The sequence below is a fragment of the Sturnus vulgaris genome, chromosome 22, assembly GCF_052056855.1.
Source record: "Sturnus vulgaris isolate bStuVul1 chromosome 22, bStuVul1.hap1, whole genome shotgun sequence".
Taxonomy (NCBI): Eukaryota; Metazoa; Chordata; class Aves; order Passeriformes; family Sturnidae; genus Sturnus; species Sturnus vulgaris.
This window is the reverse complement of record NC_142264.1, coordinates 815,188-829,473: the sequence shown is the minus strand read 5'-3', so window position 1 is coordinate 829,473 and position 14,286 is coordinate 815,188. Positions and strand designations below refer to the sequence as shown.

At 57.2% G+C, this 14,286-nt stretch overlaps 4 protein-coding genes across 6 annotated transcripts; 1 reads left to right on the top strand and 3 right to left on the bottom strand.

Annotated features, from left to right (window-relative positions):
• Positions 1 to 95: 95 nt before the first annotated feature.
• Positions 96 to 3,154, bottom strand: ARPC5L (actin related protein 2/3 complex subunit 5 like). The gene is made up of 4 exons (XM_088177620.1): positions 3,000 to 3,154; positions 2,746 to 2,827; positions 2,294 to 2,470; positions 96 to 654 (listed from the first exon to the last, which is right to left on the bottom strand). Exons 1-4 carry the CDS (start codon positions 3,137 to 3,139, stop codon positions 592 to 594), a joined length of 462 nt encoding a protein of 153 aa, XP_088033746.1. The 5' UTR covers positions 3,140 to 3,154; the 3' UTR covers positions 96 to 591.
• Positions 3,155 to 3,296: 142 nt separating this feature from the next.
• Positions 3,297 to 6,676, bottom strand: PPP6C (protein phosphatase 6 catalytic subunit). Of its 2 annotated transcripts, XM_014880046.2 has the most exons (7): positions 6,528 to 6,676; positions 6,291 to 6,386; positions 6,136 to 6,201; positions 5,608 to 5,749; positions 5,111 to 5,190; positions 4,775 to 4,984; positions 3,297 to 4,105 (listed from the first exon to the last, which is right to left on the bottom strand). In XM_014880046.2, exons 1-7 carry the CDS (start codon positions 6,600 to 6,602, stop codon positions 3,857 to 3,859), a joined length of 918 nt encoding a protein of 305 aa, XP_014735532.1. In that variant the 5' UTR covers positions 6,603 to 6,676; the 3' UTR covers positions 3,297 to 3,856. The 2 variants fall into 2 exon arrangements, with proteins under 2 accessions (XP_014735532.1, XP_014735531.1); XM_014880045.2 differs by having other exon boundaries at positions 6,291 to 6,617.
• Positions 6,677 to 6,701: 25 nt separating this feature from the next.
• Positions 6,702 to 9,127, top strand: RABEPK (Rab9 effector protein with kelch motifs). Of its 2 annotated transcripts, XM_088177618.1 has the most exons (7): positions 6,702 to 6,794; positions 6,901 to 7,037; positions 7,116 to 7,268; positions 7,378 to 7,539; positions 7,796 to 7,945; positions 8,127 to 8,276; positions 8,456 to 9,127. In XM_088177618.1, exons 1-7 carry the CDS (start codon positions 6,736 to 6,738, stop codon positions 8,740 to 8,742), a joined length of 1,098 nt encoding a protein of 365 aa, XP_088033744.1. In that variant the 5' UTR covers positions 6,702 to 6,735; the 3' UTR covers positions 8,743 to 9,127. The 2 variants fall into 2 exon arrangements, with proteins under 2 accessions (XP_088033744.1, XP_014735457.1); XM_014879971.2 differs by having other exon boundaries at positions 6,703 to 6,794; positions 6,901 to 7,268.
• Positions 9,128 to 9,495: 368 nt separating this feature from the next.
• Positions 9,496 to 13,199, bottom strand: HSPA5 (heat shock protein family A (Hsp70) member 5). The gene is made up of 8 exons (XM_014880044.2): positions 13,064 to 13,199; positions 12,622 to 12,853; positions 12,257 to 12,394; positions 11,870 to 11,982; positions 11,396 to 11,786; positions 10,885 to 11,122; positions 10,534 to 10,701; positions 9,496 to 10,370 (listed from the first exon to the last, which is right to left on the bottom strand). Exons 1-8 carry the CDS (start codon positions 13,177 to 13,179, stop codon positions 9,811 to 9,813), a joined length of 1,956 nt encoding a protein of 651 aa, XP_014735530.1. The 5' UTR covers positions 13,180 to 13,199; the 3' UTR covers positions 9,496 to 9,810.
• Positions 13,200 to 14,286: the final 1,087 nt, after the last annotated feature.

Sequence of the window (14,286 nt, the reverse complement as noted above, 5' to 3'; positions counted from 1 at the left end):
GCTGGAGTTAGGAGCAGTCCTACAAAGGTGGACACTGGGTTGGACTGGGTTATTGCAGGCCTGCTTTGGAGTAAGTATCAGACTTTAAATTTAACTCACGTGATCCAAGAACTTTATTGATGCAGCAGGCACTTCACTTTACATTAACCCAAGCCCAGAGTCCAAGTCCTTCACCACATGTTCAAAGCCACCCTTCTAACAGCCCTTCTCCCACCCTCAGCTGCAGCATCTCAGCCTGGACACAGCTACCTTGGGACTAAGCAGGACACACAGGAGCTTGTATCACCACACCTGGCTAAAGCAGCATCTGAAATACCTGTTCACTTACAGTAATAAGAGGCAGGAGTGTGCCTTCTCTCTGCCTGTTAAAGAGGGGAGCAGGAGAATGTCTTGGCTCCTGTATGTGATAGTCGGAATATGCAGGAATACCTTTACTCTTCCCCACATTTAAGGATAAAAGCATTCCAAGAGGAGGTTACTGTAGGATTTCAGTAGATTGCAATCTCTAATAAAGATGGACCAGTGTACTTTCAGCTCATTCCTTCTTCTGAGTCCAAACCTGACCGTCACCTCTGTCCAAGTTAACAGTCTTTACACAGTCTTTCTTGCTGTGAGAACTCTTATTATGGAGCCCAGGCCTCCTACTGCCAGTGCCTGTGGGAAAGGAGAGAGGTTACAGAGTCACCACATCCCACACAGAACAAACACTGAAGAGTTTAGCCACAGAAGGGACTCTTCTCCAAAACTAAAAACTGGCATTCTCCACAATCTTTTGGATCTTGAGGGCTCCAGTGTTGCATGTCACTGACAGAGCAGAATGTCACACCTCCTGTATCCCCGAGAAGAGGAGGAGGAAGGGCTCACTCCAGTTTCATTTGTGTCCCTCAATGTGAACAGTGTTTCCTTCTGAAGTCTAGAAGATGGAAGTGATTATGAAAAAATAAATATTTAAGCTGACTGCTGAAAATGGGGCATTTACTTTGCAGCCACAGTCCAACAGAGCACAGGTATGAGAGCAGTGCAAGACATGGCGCTGGGGAACATGACTGGACAAATGCAAACACCCACCTGGAGCAGGACTTGCAGGTGCTTCAGGCAGGTAAATGTTCCTGAGCTACCAGACCTGCCACAGCCTTTTGCAGAGAACAGACTGGTACTGCCACTGAGCTGACTCCGCTCTGAGCAAGCCACACATCCTACCAGTACTGCAGCAAAGCAGAACACCAGGCTTTACACCCTGCCCAGCCTCCTCAGACCTGCCTTGTTCCTTTCACAACAGAGAGGATGAGATGCCTTTCATGTCCCTACACGCTCTGAGTACCAGTCAGGGTGGTGGTGTGTCACCTCCCACGCTGGGAGCACCACCCACGCTTACCTGAAAGCACCACAGTGGAAACAACAGGAAAAAAAGACAAAAAAAACCCAAGCAGAAACATGTTCTTTGCTGTCCTGAGGAATTCCCTCCACCCTTGTCAAGGCTTGGCAAAGCTGGTGACAGCAGCCAAGAGCTGGAGTAAGGCTACATCAGCTTTATGTACCACAGGAAAAAACTCAGCACCTCGGGAAAACGACACCAGCACTCGCAGCAGCTGCCCTGCACAGGGAGCTGCAGCATTCCCGGGGATCAGTTTTCCTAGGAGCACTGACAGCCAGGGCTTCAGCTAAAACCCCTGCAATGGGGGAAGATCTCACTTGGATTCCTGCCTGGGGGCAGCTGCTTCAGGGTGCCTCAACCCAGAACGTGCCTCATCCCATCACAGACAGGGAAGGAGGTTCCACAGTCAGCTGCTGAACACATCCCACATTCCCTGTTTCACAACTGACATTCCACAGAAACACAAGAGGCCCCTGCTGGTCCCCAGTGGAATCTTTGGAGACCTCAGAATCCTCTCCTGGGCAAACCAAACCGGTTTGCTAAACCCTGTGAGTCAGATGATGCAAAGTGCCAAACCTGAGGCAGCCTGAGCCCCCTCAGCTCGGCCACAGAGGAGCTGCAGCTGCCCCGTCCCTCCACTCCCACCCCTTCTCCTCCTGCACGCTTTGGGTGCCAAAGGCAGCACGAGGCTTTCTCCAGCAGGGACAACTCCCTGCCATAAGTTTCCTCTCCCCATGGCCGAGGGTAAGGTTTGAAATACAGGCAAAGGCTCTGTGAATGCAGGCTCAGGGAGACCAAAGATAAAAGGAAACACTGAACTCCTCAGGGATGAGGCCCTGCCATCAGCTGCTTCTCTTCAGGGGCTCTCAAAACCATTGACCAGGACCCTACTGAACCAAGAGTGCCCCCAATACGTACCTTTTCATGCCACTGAAGTAATATTGCACTGCTGTTTTCTGTTGGCTTTTCAAATCCTTTATAAATGTACTTCATTAACAAATCAACACCGTTTCTGTCTAAGGAATTCACCGCTTGTTCTATTTCACTGCTTTTAAAAGATGTGAGGACTTTAAGCATCGTTCCCTGGGCCTGCTCCTGGGAAGACAAAGCAAAGAGAGAAATGTGAGAACGACAACAGCTGAGAACAATCCCAAGACTCGTGTTTGGCAAGAGACGGCCACGCTCCAGGCTGGGCTATTTCTGTAAGCGAGCTGAGCAGTTTTGGGGTTAAAGGAGGAAGGGGTAAACACACGGGGACCACCCGTGCCAGCACAAGCTCATTAACCGCAGCGGTGCCGCTCGGATCTGTGCGGTGTCACCGTCACTTCGAGCATCCCCAGCACCGCCGTGCCCGGCCCCCGGCCCGGTACCTTCATGGCCTGGCTCCTGCTGCTGCCCGGGGAGCTGCGGATGGCGGTGTGGAAGGCCCGGAGCGCCTCGCCTGTGCGGCGGCGGGTCAAGGACTCAAACCGCGACCTGCGCTGCGCGGGACGCGCGTGGAACCGCACCGCACTCAGGGGCGGCTACGGGAGAGCCCGGCTGCGGCCCCGAGCGGCCGAGCGCGGCCGGCCCCCGGGACTGCCCCGGCCCCCGGGACTCCCCCGGCCCCCGGCCCAAAGGATATTGCCTGAGCAACGCTTCCACCTCGGGGCTGGCATCGGGCTCGGCCCCCGCCGCCTCCTCAGGCTCCTCCACGAAGCGGTTTTCGTCGTACTGGTCGATGTCGAGGCGGCGGAAGCGGGACGAGAGCGTACTCCGCGCCATCCCCGCCGCCCGGCCCCGCGCCAGCCGGAAACGGCGCCGGCCCCGGCGGAACCGGAACCGGAACCAGCGCGGCCGCCCCGCCCCGCGCTGGGGGGGGGGGGGGGGGGTCACTCACACACAGACACACGGGGTCAGTAAGAACACAACAGAGCCTGGAAAAAATCCGAACAATGACTTTAATGTACAAATCCCGTCGCTGCAGCAGGTGCGCGGGTTTCATCGGGATCCCGAGGAAAACGGAACAAACCGGGAATGGGGAACAGCCCTTCGACCGCTTTATTGGGATCCACGTAACACTCGGAAAAGGCTGGCTCGGTCCTGCGCCGTGAACGCAGCACGGGCAGCCCCAGCCCCGCCGCACACCGGGCACTGACTTTGCTGCTGAAATTTCTTAAAACTTACCAAAAACAAAAAGCTGAACAAGAGACGGGCCCGAGCGGCTCCCGGAGCGTGGTGGTTAAAGGAATCGGTTCATCTAACCCAGGACTAGGCAAGGACTACATGCAGTAGTACAAATCTCAAGGACATATTACAAATACTCTGAAATTAATCTAGGGGAGGGGGGAAAAAATTGCTACAGACACCATAATACACAATAAATTTAGATAATTTAAAAATAAAAAAGGCAAGAGGCAGCATTTCAGCAGCAAAGTGCTCAATAAAAAGTATACTGAAAAGGGGCAGGACAGGGAGAGGTGACAGCAGGCGGGCAAGGGCTCAGAGGAAGTACGGCGTGGTTGTCCTGGGAGGAATGACACGCTCTGAGTCTGGAACTGCGCGGAATAACTTTGGTTCTCTTGTATTTACATCTTTAAAGACCATGATGGATGCGATGTTCCCGCAGCGGTAGCAGTAGTTGGGAGCTGACCATACCGTTACCAACTTCTCATCAAACATGAATTTGTATCCTTCGTGGACGAGCTGGTGTGCTCTGCAGATCAGCTTCAGGTTGTTGATGTGAACAAACTGCAAGGGAAGAGGGAAGGTCAGTGTGCCCCACTGCCCACACAGTGTCCTGCTCCTGGCCTGGCCCTGCACAGCAGCAGGGAGAACAGAGCAGGGGGTTTGGAGACCGAGCATGAGAAACCCCTGTGAATACAGGTAGCAACACCCGAGGAACAGCATGAAATCCAGGCAGCAGGGCTGTGCTGTCCCCAGGCTCGACCCTTCCTCAATGCTGTACAAGGGCCACATGACAGTGGCAGGGCTGGTGTGATGTGGCCAGGTCAGAGCCTGGCAAGGCCAGTGTGTAGAGCCCTCAGGAGTCTGCTCAGTGCAGACACAACAAAATTAACTCAATAATTGCTTAAAAATGGTATTTTTCTCCCAGATCCTTAGGAAAGCATTCCACAGAGCCCAGGGACTCTACTGAGTCTTAGCACATCACACTTCTCAAAACCACGATGGGTATTAGTACATTTGGCAGTTACATTTGTGCTTTTAGGTTCAAGTGCCTCAGTTTTTTCAGTTGGCACAAGCAAAGCTTCCCCACCACCATGAGTTACTGTCAGAGGCATCACAGGGGAGTTCATTGTCTCACAGTGCCCTCGGTCCACTCAAACACCACACTGAGCTGAGCCCCTTCGTTCCCCCATCCCCACACTTGGGTTTTGTGGCCCTGAGCAGCAGCGTTACCTCGTTGGTGACCTTAGCCCCGAAGAGCCAGCCTGCCCCACGTGGGCTGATGGCCCATGTGTCCACATCCTCTGGGTCCGACCACACCAGGTCGCAGAAGGCGCCTTTGTGAGGGATTTCCTGGTTACGTTCAATGGTCCGGATCTGGTCCAGGGTCTTGATGTCTGGGGAGAGGCCTCCGTGCACACACAGAATCTGCTCGTCTATTAACTGCAGGGGAATGAGCCGTGCACAGAACACTCAGCATCGCTGCCAGGGGAGCCTGCACAGGTCACCACCTCTGCAGCTCCCATTGAGACAATCTGCTGGTGTTGTTAACCTGGTGTTTGCACTTACAGCTGCTATTGTGAGCATGTCAAAGACTTTGGTACAGTATCTCCAGGCGTTCGCGTTCCCGTATTTGGTTTGGCACTCGTCTGTTGGGAGACAATGGTTTTAGTCCTGATGGATCACGGCAAAACAGGCAACACAGGCAGAGCAAACAGTGAGAGCAGAACCTGCACACTCAGGTGTGTCACACAAGCCCTATCAGGAGCCCTGTGCTGGGTCCTGCTGCTGGCCAGGACCAGCACCAGCAGCACGAGGGACTGAGCACCTCATGCTCTGCCTATGCCTGTGCAACTGAATGTGGCATCATGACACAAGCAGAAACCCCACGAGCCAGAGGAAAAGAGCAGCAAGATCTGCCTTAAACACATTCCAGTTCAGAAATACAATGACCACACTGACAACACTGGCGCCCGTGTCCCACCCAGCCCCCGAGAGCCCCGGGTACTGTGGCCTTGCCAGCAGGTTTCCCAAGGCAGAGCTGTGTGTCACAAGGCAGGACTCACCGTAGAACCCGTACACCTGGGTGATCTGCCTGCTCTCGTGGTTGCCTCGCAGCAGTGTGATACGATCAGGCCACTTGGCTTTTAGTGCAAGGAGGTACGTGAACGTCTCGAGGCTGTAATACCCTCGGTCTACAAAGTCCCCCTGAGGGCAGAGACAGCCGTACATGGAGCAACAGTCACCCGAGAAAGCACACAATGACACATCTGCTCTCAACTCCCCGCTGTCACAGAGAAACCCAGCGCTGGAGGGCAGCCGGGATCTGCTCGGACCCACGGAGCTCTGGGCACTCGGACTGTCAGGTATGGGCTGGGCACTCCCCTCGCCGCTGCCCTGACATGACCCCGTGGCCCCCGGGGTAGGGCAGGACGCTCTGCCTCACCCCGCGGGGCTGCCGGCAACACGACCGGCGGGCAGGAGCCACTAGCGGCGCCAGCGCCGGCGGGGCCGGGGACTCGGGAGCCCCTCGGGATTTCACCTCTAAGCCCCTGTCAAACCCAGCGGGGCCCGGCCGCGCCCGGCGCACGTACCATGAAGATGTAGTTGGTGTCGGGGACCTGCCCGCCGGTCCGGAACAGCTCGCACAGGTCATAGAACTGCGGGGGGAGAGAGGCGTGAGAGGCACCGGGCATCGGCACCGACTGCGGCCCGGGGCTGCACCGGGAGTGGCCTGGCCCGGCCTTACCTGCCCGTGGATGTCCCCGCAGACGGTGACGGGCGTAGACACGGGCTGGACGTTGGACTCCTCCAGCAGCAGGTCACAGACATAGTCACAGAGGCGCTGCGGGAGGGAGCGAGGCAGGGTCGGGGTCAGCGCTGGGACCACCGGCACCGCCCGCTCCGACCCGCCCGGCAGCACCCGCCCTGCCCGCCCAGCCCCGGCCCGCCCCGGCCGGTCCCGGCCCCGTCGCCGCGGCCGCACCTTGAGGTCGTTCTCGGGCAGGTACTTGCAGAGCCGCGCGATCTCCACGTACTTGTCCAGGTCCAGCGGCGCCATCTTGGCACGGGCTCGGGCAGAAGCGGCCCCCCCGCCACTTCCGGGCGGCGGAGCGCGCCGCCGGCGCGGGCGGAAGCGCAGGGCACTTCCGGCGGCACTTCCGGTCGTGCCGGGCCGGGCAGCGGGCCCCGCGATGGCGCCGCGGGCGCTGCCGCTGCTGCAGCCGGGGCGGCGGCCGCGCCCGGGACAGTGGTGAGTAGGACGGGGGCACTGGCGGGCACAGCGGCGAGCGGGGTGGGGGGACCGACGGGACCCCGGGCCGGCCCAGCCCGCGCTGAGCGCCGCCCTCGTCCCGCAGGTACCGGCTGAGCCCGCGCGGGGAGCGGCCCCGCGGCCGCGTGGGACTCGGCTGCCTCCTCCTGCCCGGCCGCGTCCTGCTGCTGGGCGGTGCCGACCCCGCCGGGGCCTTCGCGGACGCGCATTTCGTGGAGCTGGGTGAGGGCCGGGCCGGGGCTGGAACCGGGACCACGACCGGGACCGGTTCCAGGTCCGATCTCCTGTCCCCGTCCACAGCCCCGCTCCGCTGGGTCCCCGCCGGCTGGCGCGGACTGAGGCCGCGCTACGAACACGCGACGTTCCTGCCCGCCACGGGCCCCCCGCGCCTCTGGGTGTTCGGCGGTGCCCAGCCCGCGGGGAACCGCAGCTGCGTTCAGGTGCTGGACCCCGGTGAGTGCCCCAGATCCGTGCCCGGAGCGGCGCTGGGGTTCGGGGCTGCAGGATGGGCGTGGGTTCTGTTCCCATGTTGGTTGTTCGGTTAATGAAATGTCTTAACTAGAAATAGGAACGTGGGAGAGCCCTGCAGTGAAGGGGGTGCAGCCACAACCTCGGACATTCCACACGTCCTCGGCGGCCATCGGAGCCCGTCTGTTCGTGTTCGGGGGTGGAGACAAGGGAGCAGAGCCGGTTAAAGACCAGCGGCTTCACGTGTTTGACACAGGTGCCTCCCGCGGGCAGTGGGATGGGAGCTTTGCCCTTGGGCTTTAGTCAGAGGGATGGAAGTGCTGAGCTCTATTAGGAGATGAGTCCCACTGGATGGGTGGCTGTTCTTCTCTTGACAAGCCCTTATGTTCATGTGGTCACTGGGAATTCAGACTCGGTGGCTTGGATGGGAAGCCTCGGCAGGGCTCTGGGGTTGCTGGTCTATAGAATTTCCAGAGTTTTTTTTCCTAATGCACATGTACTCCCATTTTCAGCCACCCTGACCTGGTCCCAGCCAGAGACTCATGGTGATCCCCCTTCTCCTCGGCACGGACACGTCGTGGTCGCAGTTGGGACCAAACTCTTCATCCATGGAGGTTTAGCTGGAGATGTTTTTTACAATGACCTGTTCTGCATTGATACAAGTAAGTGTGGATGGAGGTACTGCAAGGCAGTACCTGTGTGCAATGTGCTTTGATTTGGGGGCACATTTTTTTCTGAAATACTGGTTCTTAAGTTTTTGAGATATTAGCCTTTGTTTAAATCAGCAAACCATGTGGCGTTTGTATAATGCATAACCATGGATGTGTTGTTTTCCTGCACCAGATGACATGAGATGGGTGAAGATCCCAGCCACTGGGGACATCCCTGGAGGACGGGCATCCCACTCTTCAGCAGTGTTCCAGGACCACTTGTACATTTTTGGTGGAATAGGTCCAGATGGGACACTGGATACTACATATAAGTATCACACAGGTGGGGAGCTGCTCTCAGGGGTGCCAGGGTAGATGCCAGGCAACTGGGGAACACATCACCTGCTCAGGTCCTGGGCTTCCCCCTGGAGTTACACCACTGCAGGACTGAATGCTCAAAACTGTTTTAATTAATGGTGTCACTGTCTGGTGTTTAAAGCTGTGACTATCTTTACACTGCAGGAAGGCAGCAGTGGACACTCCTGCAGTTTGAATCTCCCTTGCCCAGCGGGAGGCTGGACCATGCCATGTGTGTCATTCCCTGGCAGGCTGGGGCCCATGGGGACACAGGAGACACCCCAGCTGGGACAGAGCCACCTCTGTCAGCAGGTGACAGAGCTGAGCCCCTCCAGCAGGGCCTGGGTGAAGGCTGTGCTGAAGACGCCTCTGTCCATCTGCTGTTTGTGTTTGGGGGTATGGACACACAGGGGCAGATACACAGGGACTGCCTGGTCACCCTCATCGAGTAGTGGCCCATAGCACCAGCCTTTTCCCTGGGATTAATTCTGTCCCTTAAGCATGTCCTTACCCTTGGGCAGCTGGCACAGTGCTCCTCCTGAGGGACAGGGGCTCTGTCTGAACATGGTTCTGCTGCAGCCCCAGCCCAGGGAACATGGCAAGAGCCAAGGTGCTTCAAGGCACTGCTGGAGCTGGCACTAGACAAGGTCATTCTGGACTTACTAATCCCATGGATTGGATAAGGATCAGTTAAATAAAGAGACCAAATTTCAATTAGGCTTCTTTTTTTGTAAGAACCTTTATTAGGCGTACACTACTTGTCAGTCTTCAGAAAACTGGTCTGTTTCATGAGACTTTAATAAAGCTCTGAAGTTTCAATACTGCAGGAAAACATAATTAAGCCAAGCTCCTCCCTCACTGCTGGGCACAGCCACTACTGCAGGCAGTGGGTTCTGATGGATAACCTTCCTCTCCCAGCTCAATAAAAGCTGCCCCTTCAACAGTTACTCAGGCTTGATCCCCCTTCCTTATCAGGATCTGTTGTAAAACTGCAGAGAGGTCCAAGTCCACCTGCTCCCTTCAAAAACTGAGTCTCAGCTCACTCCAAGGCAACAGAGGCCCAAGCTCCTGCTTTCAAACCTCCTACCCTCCATGAGCCCGTGAAAGGTGACCTTGAGGGGGGTGAGCTGCACTCCATCCTTCTTTAGGGTTAATCCAGATCCTGGTTGGATCTGGGTAATGGCAATCACAGAACTAGAACAGAGTCCAGTGTAAATAACAAATTTATTGTGGTCACTCCAGGTAGAAAAGCTCTACACCAAGTTCACATGACCAGGTTGTTAAATAGAATGTTCCACTGCCAATACTTCTACACCCACATTTACACTCCCACCCCACTCCCCTCCCCAGACATCGAGCAACTGCTAACGAAAAGCAGGATACAGCCACGTCGGGCTAGCGGTTCCAGCTCCACTCACGAGTGAAGATTCAAAGTTACATTCCAAATTAAGAGTTCAATATTTTAAACAAGTGTTCCTGAGTCCAATATATACACACACCACATTCGGAGACGCCGGTATCTACAACTCATCCTTCTCTGCTGCCTCCTCCTCGCTGGGCGGGGGGCCAGCACTGCCATACAGCTTGCTAACGATGGGCTGAACCACCTCCTCCAGCTCCTTCTTTTGTGCTTTGAAATCTTCTATGTCCCCATCCTGATGGCTTTCCAGCCACTCGATCTTTTCCTCCACTGCTTTCTCTATTGTTTCCTTGTCCTCAGAGGACAGCTTTCCACCCAGCTTCTCCTTGTCCCCAATCTGATTCTTCAGGGAATAGGCGTAGCTTTCCAGCTCATTGCGGGCATCGATGCGTTCCTTCAGCTTCTTGTCTTCCTCAGCAAACTTCTCGGCATCGTTCACCATCCTCTCGATCTCCTCTGGCGTCAGCCGGTTCTGGTCGTTGGTGATCGTGATCTTGTTCTTGTTGCCGGTGCCCTTGTCCTCAGCTGTGACACGCAGGATCCCGTTCACATCAATCTCAAAGGTGACTTCGATCTGGGGGACACCACGAGGGGCAGGAGGGATTCCCGTGAGATCGAAGGTGCCCAGGAGATGGTTGTCCTTGGTGAGGGGACGCTCACCTGCAAGAAACAAAGACAGGGTTACTTTCTTTCCCAGCTGTGGCTTATACTTTATGAAACCTTGAGTGACACAGTTCCATCAACTAAGTACCTACAGCCTCTGTGACAATCAGGAACAAAAATGAAAACCCTACAGCAGACAGATTCCAGCTGTCACACCCACCTTCATAGACCTTGATGGTCACAGTTGGCTGGTTGTCAGAAGCTGTGGAGAAGATCTGAGACTTCTTTGTGGGAACAACGGTGTTTCTTGGGATCAGCTTGGTCATGACACCTCCAACAGTCTCAATGCCAAGAGTCAGGGGACAGACATCGAGCAACACCAAGTCACCTGGAACAGATCAAAGGCAAGACTGTGACACAACTTCAATGTAACACTGAAGACAAGATTCCTAGGCCTCAGGGGCACAGAACTCCAAGCACTGGAAAAGATCCAAGTTTGTCTGCATTTGCTTGTCAGTGCCCAACATCCTTGGTTAAATCAACTCTTAGGTGGCAGTGAAGGTGTCATTACCTGTATCCTGGTCCCCAGAGAGCACCCCAGCCTGGACAGCAGCACCATAGGCCACAGCCTCATCTGGGTTAATGCCACGAGAAGGCTCCTTCCCATTGAAGAACTCTTTAACAAGCTGCTGGATTTTGGGGATGCGAGTCGATCCACCAACCAGGACAATCTCATCAATATCAGACTTCTTCAGGTCAGAGTCTTCCAGAACCTTCTGAACAGGCTTCATAGTGGAACGGAACAGGTCCTGCAAAGACAAAAACCCAAGGACTGTGAGACTGTATTCCCAGCATGCCCCATTGTGCAGCCCCACAGGTACAAAGTACAACCACTGGGGAGAGGAGATGCCAAACTGTCTGAGGCACAGCCTCAGCAAGGTCCAGCTCCTTGGCAGGCAACAGCTGCCTGCTTACATAGAGTTATTTATATTCCAAAGTGCAACGTCTCAGCATGAGATGCTGCACATTCCTAAGTCCCAATCCAGAGCTGAGGCTGTGTAACTTTACCTTTCTAAACTTACCATGTTCAGCTCTTCAAACTTGGCTCGAGTGAGTGTCTCCGAAAAATCTTCTCCTTCAAAGAAGGACTCGATTTCAATCCTGGCCTGGTGCTGAGATGACAAAGCTCGTTTGGCCTTCTCCACCTCCCGCCTCAGCTTCTGCACAGCTCTGTTATCCTTCCTAACATCTTTGCCAGTTTTCTTCTTGTAGAGCTTGATGAAGTGCTCCATAACACGCTGGTCAAAGTCTTCTCCACCCAGGTGAGTGTCACCATTAGTAGCCACAACTTCAAAGACTCCGTTGTCAATTGTGAGGAGGGACACATCAAAAGTTCCGCCGCCCAGGTCAAATACAAGGATGTTCTTCTCTCCCTCTCTCTTGTCCAGTCCATAAGCAATGGCAGCAGCTGTTCTGTAGAGGGACCAGGCTGTCAGAGCTGGGGTTGCCAGCCCAGAGCTGCCCTGGGGCAGGACAGGGCAGGGCAGGGTACTCACGGCTCGTTGATGATCCGCATCACGTTGAGCCCTGCGATGGTGCCCGCGTCCTTGGTGGCCTGGCGCTGGGCATCGTTGAAGTAGGCTGGCACCGTGACAACAGCGTGGGTCACCTGAGCAGAGAGGGAGGGACAGCTTTGTTACAGAAATGACAGGAAAAAGACTCTGTAAATAGTGCCAGCCACTCTGAGCAGTGCTGGGAACAAGCAGCCCATCTGTAGAGATGAAGACTCAGCACCAGCTTAGCCCATTGAACAGGGCTGCTAAAGGGGCCTGCAGCACTGACTGTGGTTTGGGATGGCAAGGTCAGTCCTGACTCAGCCTACCCTTCTCCCATTTCCTAAAGCTGCTAATCCAAGTTGGGACCAGTGTTTTCCATGCACTTACTTTCTTCCCCAAGTAAGCCTCTGCTGTTTCCTTCATCTTCGTCAGGACCATTGCAGAAATTTCTTCAGGAGCAAAAGTTTTTGTCTGTCCACCTCCAACATCAACTTGAATATGGGGCTTGGCTTTCTTCTCAACCACCTGAGGAGAAAAATGGATACTGTCCCATTCAACTATTCCAACTCATTTTTATGGTTCTGTCTCTCTGAACATCAGGCAAAACCTCTATAACAGGCATAACTTGAGTGCAGCTAACACCAGGAACTGTTTACACACTAATCCTCCTGGGCAGCACTAAACAGCTGCCCCTTCTGACCAGAACTACAGTTCCTTCCATCCACTCCCCCATCTCTGCACTCGGGGCCCACCTTGAAGGGCAGGTACTTGATGTCCTGCTGTACAGAGGGGTCATTCCAGGTGCGGCCGATGAGCCGCTTGGCATCAAATACGGTGTTCTCCGGGTTGGATGTGAGCTGGTTCTTGGCAGCATCCCCGATCAGGCGCTCCCCCTCGGGGGTGAACGCCACATAGGACGGTGTGATGCGGTTCCCCTGGTCATTGGCGATGATTTCCACGCGCCCGTTCTTGAAGACGCCCACGCTGGAATTAGGGGGGGAGCAGCACGGTCAGGCGGGGCCGCGGCCTGCACAAATTCCTCCCCCCGCCTCCCCTTCTGCTCCTCCCTGCGCCCTCCCGGGCCCCGCAGCCGCTTCCCCGCGCCTCCCGCGGGCCCACAGGCCCTGCTTCCGCAGAAGGGGCCCAAGCACTGCCCGTCAGCCCGGCCGTCCCCCCGTGCCCTGCCCCACGCACCAGGAGTAGGTGGTGCCCAGGTCGATGCCCACCACCGTGCCCACGTCCTCCTTCTTCTCCTCGTCGTCCGCCCAGACGGCGCCCAGCGCCAGCAGCGTCAGCAGTAGAAGCCTCATGCCGACCGCTCACCTGCGCCCACCTACCGAGAGGCCGCCGGTTACACAACGGAGGCGCCACGTGCGTGGCCGCCCCCCCCTCACCCCTCCCCGCGCCGCAACCACCCTCACCGTGCCCAACCCGCCGTGCGGAATCACCCCCGTCCCCACCCAATCCTTCCGTGACCTCAACCGCCATCCCCCCCCCCCCCGTCACCGGCCCAGCCCCGCGCGGCCCGTATCGCGACCGGCCCTCACCGTGCAGAAACGCCGCGCCCCGATCGCCGCTGATCCGCCAGGCCGCGCCGCCCGTCCTTTTATACCCTCCGTTACCCCTTCGTGGAGCCTCTCCATTGGCTGCCGCGCCCTCGCTGGAGCCTCTCCATTGGCCGGCTGCTACCAAGCTGGCCTCCCGCGATTGGCGAGAACCGCGCGACCGCTCCGCCGTGCCCGGCGCGCCCCCCTCGCGCCGCCCCATTGGTTCCACCCGCCGGCCGCGGCCACAGAGAAGCGTGAGCCAAGCGGAGTGTGCCCATTGGCTGGGCGGAACCAAGGCCGCGGGGTGGGGGGGCCACTTCTGGAAGTTTCCATGGTTACCGGCCCGGGGGGGCGAGAATAACTTGCCGGTGGGGGAGCCCACTGCTCCTGGGGGCACCGGGGGTACGGCCGGTACCGGGGGCACCGGGACACTGCCGGGAGGGAGGTGCGGGTAGGTTGGAGCCGTGCCGGCATCATGGCCGAGCCATGCGGGGTCTCCAGGCAGAGCCCCATCCCTCCCCCGTCGGGGATGAGGTGACACGTGTGTGCCCAGCGCCCTGAGGCGACACGGGACCCATCCCCGGGCAGCCTCTGCCCGTCCCGCCAGCAGGTCGCCAGGTCCTGTCATGTCGCGACACTAAGCCCCGCACGTCCAAGCCGGGGCCGGGTGGAGCAGGCACTGACGGCGGAGCGCAACTCCGAAAGCTGCCCCGGCTCCGCCCGGTCCTGGCCCTCGCCCCGCTCCGCCTCGCCCCGGCCCCGCTGCCGGTGCCGGCCCCGGGACTACAAGTCCCAGGAGCGCCGTGGCCGCCTGCGCAGTGCCGCGCCCGCCCGGGCCGCAGCGGGAGCCGCCGGGGCGCTGGCCGGGTA

Coding starts and splice junctions, on each gene's coding strand:
- ARPC5L (XM_088177620.1), bottom strand. CDS start 3,139: ATGGCGCGGAGTACGCTCTCGTCCCGCTTCCGCCGCCTCGACATCGAC. Junction 2,471..2,745: donor GCAGGAGCCAGGCCATGAAG/GTACCGGGCCGG, acceptor TTGTCTTCCCAG/GAGCAGGCCCAGGGAACGAT. Junction 655..2,293: donor TACTTCAGTGGCATGAAAAG/GTACGTATTGGG, acceptor CCTTTCCCACAG/GCACTGGCAGTAGGAGGCCT.
- PPP6C (XM_014880045.2), bottom strand. CDS start 6,602: ATGGCGCCGCTGGACCTGGACAAGTACGTGGAGATCGCGCGGCTCTGC. Junction 5,750..6,135: donor ACACCAACTACATCTTCATG/GTACGTGCGCCG, acceptor CTCTGCCCTCAG/GGGGACTTTGTAGACCGAGG. Junction 4,985..5,110: donor ACATGCTCACAATAGCAGCT/GTAAGTGCAAAC, acceptor ATTCCCCTGCAG/TTAATAGACGAGCAGATTCT.
- RABEPK (XM_014879971.2), top strand. CDS start 6,736: ATGGCGCCGCGGGCGCTGCCGCTGCTGCAGCCGGGGCGGCGGCCGCGC. Junction 7,269..7,377: donor CGTTCAGGTGCTGGACCCCG/GTGAGTGCCCCA, acceptor TGTCTTAACTAG/AAATAGGAACGTGGGAGAGC. Junction 8,277..8,455: donor TACATATAAGTATCACACAG/GTGGGGAGCTGC, acceptor TTTACACTGCAG/GAAGGCAGCAGTGGACACTC.
- HSPA5 (XM_014880044.2), bottom strand. CDS start 13,179: ATGAGGCTTCTACTGCTGACGCTGCTGGCGCTGGGCGCCGTCTGGGCG. Junction 11,983..12,256: donor AGGCTTACTTGGGGAAGAAA/GTAAGTGCATGG, acceptor CTCTCTGCTCAG/GTGACCCACGCTGTTGTCAC. Junction 11,123..11,395: donor AGTTTGAAGAGCTGAACATG/GTAAGTTTAGAA, acceptor TTGTCTTTGCAG/GACCTGTTCCGTTCCACTAT.